The sequence below is a fragment of the Falco peregrinus genome, chromosome 13 (assembly GCF_023634155.1).
Source record: "Falco peregrinus isolate bFalPer1 chromosome 13, bFalPer1.pri, whole genome shotgun sequence".
NCBI lineage: Eukaryota > Metazoa > Chordata > Aves > Falconiformes > Falconidae > Falco > Falco peregrinus.
The window spans coordinates 13718153-13729355 of NC_073733.1; the positions used below are offsets into that span (position 1 = coordinate 13718153).

At 62.0% G+C, this 11203-nt stretch overlaps 1 protein-coding gene across 2 annotated transcripts; it reads left to right on the forward strand.

Moving 5' to 3' along the window:
* Positions 1–531: 531 nt before the first annotated feature.
* LOC101922833 (sestrin-3-like) lies at positions 532–9016 on the forward strand. Of its 2 annotated transcripts, none has more exons than XM_055818294.1 (9): positions 532–1356; positions 4402–4605; positions 4816–4998; positions 5122–5358; positions 5443–5554; positions 5813–5916; positions 6350–6540; positions 6840–6984; positions 7545–9016. In XM_055818294.1, exons 1-9 carry the CDS (start codon positions 1108–1110, stop codon positions 7632–7634), a joined length of 1515 nt encoding a protein of 504 aa, XP_055674269.1. In that variant the 5' UTR covers positions 532–1107; the 3' UTR covers positions 7635–9016. The 2 variants fall into 2 exon arrangements, with proteins under 2 accessions (XP_055674269.1, XP_055674267.1); XM_055818292.1 differs by having other exon boundaries at positions 536–1356; positions 5813–5931.
* The last annotated feature ends 2187 nt before the right edge of the window (positions 9017–11203 follow it).

Below are 11203 nucleotides of genomic sequence, written 5' to 3' on the forward strand. Positions count from 1 at the left end.
GGAGTGAGGAGGGGCACACTGTGCTGGTCCTTCACACCCCTGCTGGAGCACCCTGGCCCAGTGCTGACAGGTGGGCAAGGGGACAGGGATGTGGAGCAGCTGGGTGGGCGGGCACAGGTGTGGGGGCCTGGCACTGGGGTCAGGGACTGCCACGGAGTTTGTGGCCCCACCTCTGGTGGCCCAGGCCCTGCAGCTGCTGCAGGGCCAGTGCTTGTTCAGGAAGCAGAGGTGCCCAGAGGTGTCAGAGGAGTGGGGTGCCTGACAGGGAGACAACGCCCTGCATGGTGCAAGGCCAAGGGGCGGTGGTAAGGGGCTGCTGGTGGCCCCCAAGGTTGGCCAGCATTGCCTTGCCCACCTTCACCGAGGCCACCTCTGCCCTGGGGACAGGGGGACACTGTCAGCCACAGGCCTGCCCTGCCCAGGGGACCTTCCCACCCCTGCAGCATCCAGCATCTCACAGCCCCGTGGCTCACGGCAGGAGCTGCCCCACCCCCATGTCTGCCACCCCCACACCCCCTGCCCTTCTGTGCCAGGTGCCAGGACCCTTATGACCCACTTCCCTGTCCCACTGCCTGCCATCCCCACACGCCTTCAGCCTCACGGCCCGCTGCCCTGTCCTTCACCCCCCAAGCTCCATCCCACCATCCCCATGACCACATCCTTGTGCCTTGTTGTCCCTGCAGCCCCTCAGCCTCCCGCCGCAGCCCCCAGCATGCTGCCTCGCGGTGCCGAGGAAGGTGTCAGGGCGAGGCTCAGGCAGAGTGGGGACAGAGGGGACCCGGCCCAAGGTGGCTTCACCCTCCAGAGCACGGCCAGTGCTGGGCTGGTGGGGCAGGCGGTGCTGAGGCTCTGTAAGGGCTGGGGCCATCGATGGGGCCAGGCAGGGCCCGGCTGAGGGGCGACAGCCACGGGAGGGGACGAGGACGGCGACAAGGGGACAGCCAGCCGCCCCCGGCCCCACAGCGCCACCCCGTGGCGGGCAGGTTCGGCCCCGCCCCCTGCCCCAGGTGGGCGGGGCCTACGAGCTTGACGGACGGGTAACTTTTCACCCCCGGCCACGTGGTGCGCTGGGCTCCCGCCCCTTCGCGGCAGGCTGGGGCGTGTTAAATGAGGCCACGCCCCCTCGCAGCAGTGATTGGCGGAGGCGGAGCCGCGGACACGCCCCCCCGCAGCTCGGGCTGCCGCGGTGCCCGGCTCAGCGTTGCCGGCGGGCAGGACGGGGCGGGCAGGACCGGCGCCGGTCACCGGCACTGCACGGCACGGCGTTGCACGGCACGGCGCGGGCTCACCATGATCGTGTGTCCTCAGAGCGTGGAGCACCCTCGAGGAAGCCGGTGCCAGCGGCTGCCGGGGCAGGTAGGACCCGCCCCGCCGCCACCGGAGCCCGTACCGGAGCACCGGGTCCGGCCCTGCTCGCCGCCACCGGGTCGGCTGCGACAATAGCAGGCGGGGGTATTCCCGCCGGCGGTGCGCAGGGCCGCGCTCTCCCGATGCGGTGGCCGGCGTCCCGGTACCGGCACTGGTGCCGGTGCAGCGGCGCCGTCCCCGTTCCCTTTGTGCGGGATGCGGGAGGCGCCGTGCCTCCATCACTGCCAATCAAACTTGTTTTTCTCTCTCCGCCTGCATTGCCCGCGCCGCGCACCGGGGGCGCTGCCGCCGCCGCCGCCCGCACAATGGGGCTCCGGTTACCGGCTGCCGGCACCGGGCCCGGTACCGCTGTAGGGACTCCTGCCGCGGGCACTAGCACTTCCGCTGTCCCCTCGAGAAACGGGGCGGGGGATCGGGTGAGAAGTGCCCCGCCGCGGCCCCGGCGAGCATCACCGGCGGAGTCACCGGTACCGGCGGAGCCGCGGTCTCGCCTCGGGGGGGGTTGGAGCCCCGGGGGCTGGCGGGGCTCACACTGCAGAGTCTTGCCCGGCCGGTCGCGGGGCGAGGCGGGGTCTCCCAGCCCCTCTCCCGCGGCTCCCGGCGCTGCCCGGGCTTGTTCCCGGTCGCAGGGTGCAGGACCGGCTGGGCTCCCCCAGCCTCCTGCCTGCTTTACATGCAAAGTGCTGCCCGGCGATTGGCTGCCCGGGCAGCGCCGGGCATCGTTCCCCCGGCAGCACCTGCCCGGCAAGGGAGGGGGTGAGGCTGGCGGTGGGTATGGGTTCGGGGTACCTTTTGGGGTTCAGGGGGCTTGAACACACGAAAGCCCCCCCCTCCCCGGGAGAGAGGCTGTAGGAGGGGGTGATGCTCCCACCACCCAGGGCTGAAAGTGGGCATAGGGGGGGAGGAGGAGGAGGGTTATGGCTAGGGTGGGTGAGGAAGGTGACTCTGGGGGCGATGCAAGAGGCTGGGTAAGCAAGGCTCGGGGAGATGCGGCTGGTGGTGCCAGCAGGAGAGACCCTGGGCTGAGCTGGTGCCGTGGGGAGCAGGCAGGAGAGCCTAGCCGGGGGACCGGGGACCTGCCTTTCATCCTCCCAAGCTATGTCTGCCTGGTTGCTTGCTCCATCATCACCTGGACAAGCAGAACAAGGAGAGCTGGTGGCCCCAGAGGCTGAGCCATGGGCTAGTCACACAGCTCCTCGCTGGGAACTACCTTCGCCAGGGGAGCCGAAGGGCCCCCCGGCTCCTCCACCTCTGCCCACCAGAAGGGGAAGACCAGTGGCTGTAGCCTGTGGGTGTCCTCGGGGCAGCTCGTTCCCTGAGCACAGGGACTTTGGGGGTACTTTTGCAGGTCACTTCTGGTTTGCACCTTCTCCTGTGGGACAGAGAAGCTGGTGTTCTTCATCCCTCCCCACTTTAATTTGGGCTTCGGGGTCTTTTTTGGACCACTTTGGCCAAAAGTGAAGAGGAAGCTCCAAATGGCATCAAGTAAATCTCTTGACCCTGACTGATGGTGTGTTTTTCAGAAGTGCAGGACAGCAGAAAATAGCCTGAGCTGCTTCCTCTGCTGCCTCTGTGGGTGCAACTGCTCCGTGCTGCTTCGCAGCTCAGCCCCCTCTCTGTCCCTCTCACCCTGGTGTGCTCTGCTCTGTCCCCGTGGCTTTGCCATCCCTGCCGGTGCTGCTCCGACTTTCTGGGTTGCTTTAGGGCAGCACACTGAGTTGCTGTAGAAGTCAAGGCCTGATGTGGCTCTGATTAGTGAGATAGCTGCAGGCAAGGCACAGGGCATCAGGGCTCCTGGTCAGGGCTCCGAGGGCTGTGTGTGTGTCCTGGCAAGTGGTGACAACCCAGGGTCATGGTGGAGCAGGGGCTGGTTTGCAGATGTGTTCCGGGTTTGCTGTTGTGCCACTGTGGTCACTGTGCCCCAGTCACCAGCCTTCGGGTAACTGCACCAGAGAAACAGGTGGGAGGAAGACGACAGTGGTGTCAGTGTGGCCAGTTGCTCCCAGGGGAGATTTTGGTTAGAGCTCAGGATGGGATGTGCACCCTCTGCATCCGAGGGCACTGCCTGGGCTCCTGCGCAGGAGCCGAGACTTTCTGTGTGATAAGGGTTAGCACCAGCTGCGCCCAAGCCTTGGTGCAGGTGGGCTGCAGGTGCAGACCCGCTGTTGGGTATGAGGTGTGGCAACGGGGCCGTTGGGACTCAGCAGCTGCCTGGGCACCTTTTGTACATCCCTGCCCTCAGCTCCGACCACCCTCTTAGGAGAGACTGGGGTGGCATGGCTTGGGGCTGTGCTTGACTGGGGCCCCAGTGCAGGGCTGGGGCAGGCGCTGCTGGAGGTGTATGGACACCCCTTGCTGCGTTGCCCGTCTGTGTTTTCACTGGTGGGCGCACTCAGTGTCAGCTGTGCCACGCACCCGTGTGCTGTAGAACCTGCTCCCACACTGTCTCCTTGAGCAGCACGTGGGGAGACTTCTGCGCCCCTCCATGTGCTCCCAAATGTGTGGCAGGTGGCAGGACATTGCTTGTCCCATGGCCTGCTGCAGCAGGAGCCCAGCATCAGCTCAGTTGGCTCAACAGCTCTCCCCCTGTCCCACTGCTAGATGGGTGGGCTGGGTGCTGGTGGTGCAGGGGCCTGGCATTGAGGCTGATGGGTTGGTCCATTCTGGGGAGGTCTTTTGTCTGTCATGTTTCTCCTGCTCCAGCCTTGCATTTGCCCCTAAGGCTGCAAGGAAGCATCCCTCCTAGTTTGCCCTTTGCTTCTGCCCACCAGGCAGTGCCCTCTCCGAGGCAGAGACCAACCTGTGTTTCTTGTAGCCTGTCCTCCCACTAGCAGTGACCCTGCTGAGCTCTGAGCTCTGCCCAGCTCCCCAGCCCGAGCCCTCTGTGGTGGCTTCTGACCTGGTGGTGTCCCTCTGGGAGCACCAAACCAGGAGAGGGGATTCCAGCCCTTTGCAAAGCCTGGGCTTGGCTGCGGTGGGATGCTGCAGCAGGGGCTGCTCTGGGGAGAGCTAAGCAAAACATGTTCCCCACAGGTAGTGAAGATGTCTGGCAGTGACCCCGAGCGCCCTCAGTTCCTCTTTGTGAAGGTGCTGGCGAGCCGGGGGCGGCTGGAGGCAGTGACCCAGCAGATGGGTTACCACCCGCAGTACCTCGACAGCTTCCTCAAGACTCAGCACTACCTGATGCACATGGACGGCCCGCTGCCCTTCGACTGCCGGCACTACATCGCCATCATGGTGAGCCCCACTGGGAGCTGCTGGAGGGAATGGGGAGCTCTGCTCAGCCCCATGGGGCTCCCTGCTCTCGCCCCAGCATCCAGCCTGTGCTGTGGGCTTCTCTGCAGGGGCCAAAACCCTGATGTCCTGGAGGCTGGGCGAGAGGTGGGTGTGGGGTCCCAGGACACCTGTGTCACCAGTGCAGGGGATGCTGACGTGCTGCTTTTGCAGGCAGCTGCCCGGCACCAGTGCCGGTACCTGGTGAACCTGCATGTGCTGCAGTTCCTGCGGGCAGGGGGCGATCCCCAGTGGCTGCGCGGCCTCGACTTCATCCCCCCCAAACTCCGCAACCTCAATGAGATCAACAAGATCCTGGCACACCGGCCGTGGCTCATCACCAAGGAGCACATTGAGGTATTGGGGAGGGGGCTACCAGCCAGAGACCAGGGTGGTGCTGAGGACAGCAGCATCCCCAGGGGTTGCCAGCACCCTGGCCACCTGCTTGCATGGCATCACTGGTCTGTCCATGTCCTGCAGAAGCTGCTGAAAATCAGCGAGTGGAGCTGGTCACTGGCAGAGCTTGTGCACGCCGTCGTCCTCCTGGCACATTGCCATGCACTTGCCAGCTTTGTCTTCGGCTGTGGCTGCGAGCAGGATGAAGGGCCGGGGGGCCGAGGCTCAATGAAGCCCTTGTCACCCGGGAACCAGTGCTTCTGTGACACCACCGCGGGCAACGGCTACAGCCAGGAGCTGCTGCGCATCAACCGCAAGCGGGTGAGCCCCTGAGGGTGGGTCCACAGGGGGATGTGGGACACAGCTGGGACCACTGCGCTCACCCCTGAGCCTGTGTCTGTGCAGTCCCTGGACTCCTGCATGGAGCTGGATTCGCTCCGGGAACGCATGCAGCGGATCCATGTGGAGACCGAGGGGAGGGAGGAGACGAGGATGCTGCAGCAGGACCGAGAGGAAGGTGAGGGGCAAGGAGTGGAGGTGGGTGTGCAAGGTGGGAGTTCATATGGCATCCCTGGGTTGCTCCCCCATGTCCATCCTTACATTTTCCATGATGTATCGTTCGGAGAGGGGCTCCTGGGATGCTGGCACGGGGGAAGAAGGCAGTGGCACTTCCCAAAGACACACAGCAAGGCCCAGCTTTGGATGCTTGCTGCGGCTGGGAACAGGGCAGCTGAGCATCACTCCGACCCATCTGTGGGGCTCTCCCCTCTCGCAGATACCGACGGGGAAGTCACCGGTGCCACCAACCTTGCATGCTACATGCAGGACCCTGACTTTGGATACCAGGACTTTGCTCGGCGCGACGAGGATCAGACGCAGGTATTCAGAGTCCAGGTGAGGTTCCTGCTCTCTCGGCAGGCAGCAGCCCGGGCTGCCACCTCTCCTCTCTGCTCCTGGTGGGGAGTGGACGGTTGTGGGGGTGCCCGTGCAGCTGGGATGTGGCGCAGCTGCTTTTGCAAAATGCCTGAGCAGCGAAGCGAAGCTCTGAGAGAGGGGAGCTGCCCCACTAGGGTTGGGGAGAGGGAAGTGACTGGTGACTTCTGTCCCCAGGGGCTGCTAATTTCTTCACATTACCCTCATGGAGGCAAGGGTTAAAATCGCTCAGAAGCTGCCTGGTGAGGGATGTTGTGGTTTGTGGCAGAGCCACCCCTAGAGCGAGTTCTGCTGTGTCCTGAGGTCTCCAGACCTTCTTCCTAGGAACATGTCCTGGGCTCCTTTTTGCAGTTGCGAAAGCCTCTTGCTGTGCCAACAGGATTACTCCTGGGAAGACCATGGCTTCTCACTGGTCAACCGGCTCTACTCTGACATCGGGCATCTCTTGGATGAGAAGTTTCGGATGGTGGATGGTCTGCAAAGCAGCGCCATGGCCAAGCGGCAGGGCTGTGAACCCTCCGTCTTCAAGCGGGGCATCTGGAACTACATCCACTGCATGTTTGGCATTAGGTAGGGAAACCATCCTCATGGTCCAGAGGAGAAAACTGAGCTGACCCAGGTGGGAGGAGGGTAGGGCACTCGGGCTGTCTTGTAGATGGGCTTGGGAAAGAGACAGAGGTGAAACGCCTGCCTGGATGTTGGGCCAGGCAGGGAAGAGGTACTCAGCTTCTCTGGCCAGGGCAGGGTGCTTTGGGGACGGCACTTTGGTGCCTGGTGGCCACTGCCAGGTGTACCCCTGCCCCTGCGCCATGTCCTGGGCAGACTACAGGCAAGATGCTGCCGGTGACTCGTCCTTGTTGTCCCCGCAGGTACGATGACTACGACTACGCAGAAGTGAATCAGCTCCTGGAGCGAATGCTCAAAGTTTACATTAAAACTGTAACCTGCTACCCTGAGAAGACAAACCCAGAAATGTTTGACAGGTTCTGGAAGCAGTTCAAGCACAGTGAAAAGGTGGGACAGCTGGCCCCTGGCCCTGACAGGCTGCAGTGGGGCTGGGAATGGGCAGGAGCTACAGGCTGGGGTGCTTCAGGGGGTGCATAGGAAACCTTTGAGCCACCAAACCAGTCCAAGGCTGGGGGCGGGGACTGGAAACTGGCTGTTTGTAAGGAGCTGGGCTTAGTGTGGCATGGGGCTGCCTGCAGTGTGATGAGCACAGGGGCCATCGGCAGTGCTGGGATCTCCAAGGCCATTACCTCATCGGTGAGTGCCTCCAGGTGAGCTCTGGGTCCAGCTGTAACTCTCAGGAGAAGCTGCTGTGGGTGGCAGGGACTGTGTGGTGCCAGCCCAGCGTGCTGGTGCCAAGTGCTCTGGGGACTCCCCAGCACGTGGCTGTGGGAGGCAGCCACAGCCCGCAGGACTGGGAGCAGGGAGAAGGGGCAGCTGCCCTGCGCTGGAAACATTGGTGATCTTTTGTCCCGTGCTAAAAGACTCACTAGCCTGGGTGAGCACTTGCTTGCACTGCTGCCCACAGCACACTGCAGCTGCCTGAACCTCTCTTACTTCTCCCTTAGGTTCACGTGAACCTGCTCATCCTGGAAGCCCGAATGCAGGCAGAGCTGCTGTATGCATTGCAAGCCATCACCCAGTACATGATCTCCTAAACGGTGGGGAGCTGTGCTGCGGCAGGGCCGGGCAGCAGCCTCTCTCCCTGGACTTGTGTGTGACCTGTCATGCTGGGATGGACAGCGAGGGATTACTCAATTTAGTTTACTTGACTGTCTTGTTCCTTTTTCCCCCCTCCCCCCGCCTTGTGGGGCTCGCTGAGTGGCCCCGTTACGTGCAATTACCAAACTGTGAGGCAAGTCCGTGCTGCTGAGATGTCGGTGTGATGCTGGAGACTTGAACATGTCCAAGGAGGACTGCCAAAGATGCGGAGGGAGAGGGAGGGGGGAGGGGACCGGGGCCAGTTTAGAGGGATGCTTCCCCCCCCCCCCCCCCCCAAGCAGGAGCTCCTCACCCGGGTGCTGCCGGGGTCTCGGCCGCTGCGGGGAGGGCAGAGGGGAGAGCTGGCTTCCTTCCCTGGCTGCGCCAGCTGCCCTGCTCGCCAGCCGCCCCGCGGTGCCTGGCCTCGCTGGGCTGATGCATCCTGCGGGCAGCTTGCGGGTGCGTTGCAATGTCCTGAGTTGCGTGGCCAGGCAGGGAGGGGGGTGGGTTGCCAGCGAGGGCCCTTCCCCAGCCTGGGACGAGGAGGGGATGCACTTGGCTGCCTACACGTCCTGCCCTTTTAGATCTATGTGCCAAACCCCTCTGGGCTGGACAAGAGATGACCCAGGTGAACTCCAAACTGTGAAGTTCTTGCTGGCAGGGTGCCCTAGTGCTCTGCCTTCTCTGACAGCAGGGCGAGGAGGTCTCTGGCAGTGTTCAGGCTCTGGAGGTTTCCGCAGGTGACTTTGGGCAGTCCTCAGGGAGCTTGCCCCGAAGCCTCTCCTCTGCCTCCCATAAACTGAAGGGGCAGGAGGAACAAGGGAGGCTTCCTGAGTTAACATGGCTTGTATCTTATCTTCTTGCCACCACGAGAGGGCTAAGGTCCTGTGTCCGGTCACTTGCTGCTTAACAGCATGGTGGAGGAGCCTGTGGTCAGTGCAGGTGAGCTACAGGAAGCCTCTTGATCTTGGGCTGGGGGGACTCCCTGGGCTGTCCCCATTCTGAACAGGGACAGCCCACGCACCAGCCTTGCCCTCTGCCTGGTGGGCAGGAGCATGCACCACTGGTCCCCCCATCCTAGGGCTGCTCCCAGCCCATGCCGCAGCCCCTGGCTGGGGAGGTACGAGGGATCCAGTACAGGATCCAGAGCAGCCACAAAAGGGGAATGAGGCCACCTGTGATAAGTGGGAGCCTGAAGCAAGAGCAGCTGTTGAGTCAGCCCAGTGCACGCTGCTTCAGTCGACCTGTTTACTGCGTAAATGTACGGGGAGAAAACCTTGTGTATGGAAGCTACAGAAAAAGCCTATTTTTGCTATAAATATATTACGTTTGACATGGATGCATGCTTTATTTCTGCCAGATGTTGGGAAGGGATCCAAACTTACACAGCTGCTCTGAAGGCAGGACAGTGGTGCCTGGCTGACTGCAGCCCCAGCATGGCTCCAGCTCCAGGAAACCCAACGTTCCCAGCCATGGCAGGGTCCTGGGCTGACAACTCTGGTCCAGGGCCAGCAGCTGGTTACTAAGGCTGGACCTGTCCTGTTCAGCTCAGCTACATCCTCTTCCCCTACTCAGATGAGTAACGCCCACAGTGTTGCATGTTCAACAGGAAGAGGGAGAAAGAAGGTTTTCAAGGGGCTGTGGTGCTCCAGCAAGGAGGGTGCTGGAGGCCTTTCCCCTGCCAGGTACCTGGCCACAGGTGGGTGAGGTGTGGGTGCTGCTTCTGCAGCTAAAGAAGCAGCATTTTGTTTGCACTCACTCAGTGAGCAATGCCAAAACCCAGGACCAGCTCTTTTCCCAGCCTGCAGCACAGGCTGGGGGAGCCTGCACTGGGGCTGGACCAGCTTGTACTGGGCCAAGCTGGTGACCAGGCAGTAAAATGCCAGGACAACAGGTGCTGGGCAGTACTGGCTAAGTCAGTACCGGTGCCAGGACAGCGGCACCAGTGCCCGAATGACTGGTGCTGGGACAGCTGCCACCAGGCTTGGCTTGAGAGTAGTGGGAGAGGCACTGCTGTACCACCATTTAGCCCCAGCAAAGGCTGGGCACAGACCGGAGCAGCTGGGTGTCCTGCTCACCGTCAGGTGCAGCACTCCGATTAACCGTAGCAGCCCAGCTGCCTGCCAGTCCTTTTGCCAGCCTTTCCCCTGTGAAAGCAGCTCTGTTCCCTGCAGGGCTGGGATGATCTGAGCAGCCCGTTCTCCGCAGGGCTTGCCTCTCCCCGTGCAAGCAGCACATCCGCAGCCCCGCGCCGCCCGGGGCTGGCTCCCAGCGACATCCTCACCACCTGCTAGGCGAAGGGAAGGCTGCAACAGCACGGCACTAGCTGGGGGCAGAGGGTTTTCCACCCTCAGGAGCCATGAAACAGGTTCCCTTTTTCCCTCCATCTCTGTTTATGCACCAAGAGCTGGCCTTGCAGGGGCCAGGGCAGCTGCCGCTTGCTGTGCTGGCAGAACAAGCACTGGTCGCAGCAGCTAGATGGAGGGCTCCATGGGCTGTCAACCCTAACCAGAAAGCAGCATAGCAGCTGGCAAGGCCAGGGGAAACTGTCAGCCTCAGCTCCCCCACAAGAAGAAAACATCCCCACATGACCTCAGAGCTGGAAAGCAAGAGATGAAGCAACCACCTACTCCCATTCCCGCAGAGCCAGCAAAGTTACTATCTTGTCCCAAGTAGGTCTTGTAGCAGGTAACTCAAGTATGGGGGATTGTGTCACTAGACGAGCCTGTAAGAGCCTGTTGACCAGACACTTCAGGGCAGTTCTACACCCACGCCAGTAACTACAGCTTAGCTTTTGAAACCCATGAGCTGGTCCTTCATCTTATCAAGCCCCTCTGCTCTTCTCCTTTGCCCAGCCAGGCTGTGAAGCTCTTGCACTCAAGGTCCAGGCTTTGAGGCTTCCCAGGAAGGGCAGTGCAGGCAGTATGCCACTGCAGTAAGCAGATGACTCTAAGCCACGTGGCACGCCATACATCTGGCAGCTTCAATGCTTGGGACCCTGCCTGGTGTCCCCTGCTCCCTTCATCTGCTCAGACTGGGATATTCCTCGCTATTGCTCTGGAGGCTGGAAGCAGGAGAGCTGCCAGAGCCTGGGGTACCTCTCCGTAGGAACCCTCCGGATGTCCAGCACACCCATGCGGGAGCCAGGTTACTGTGACCTTACCTGGAATTACTCAGGGGAGGATGCAGGCACATGTTCAAAACAGTCAGTGAGTTTCTTGCAACAGCCTGTAGCAGAAAGGCATGCTGGCAGGCACAGCCAGGACTGCTTTTGTAACAGTTGAGCCATCCCCAAGCTTCATGGTGGGAGGAACAGTGTGCCCCAGCCTGCAGAAACCAGCAAGCTGCACTGCAGCAATGGTTCCCATCACAGCTCCTACAACCCACCCATTAAAAATCAGGCCTACGCCTGCTGGTCTTACCATAGCAGCAGAGGGTGGAAAAAAACCCGTACATGGGAGCTGGGGACAGATTGTCCTGCCAGGACAGCTCTGGAGCCAGCAGCATGCACCCCACCATCTCCTGA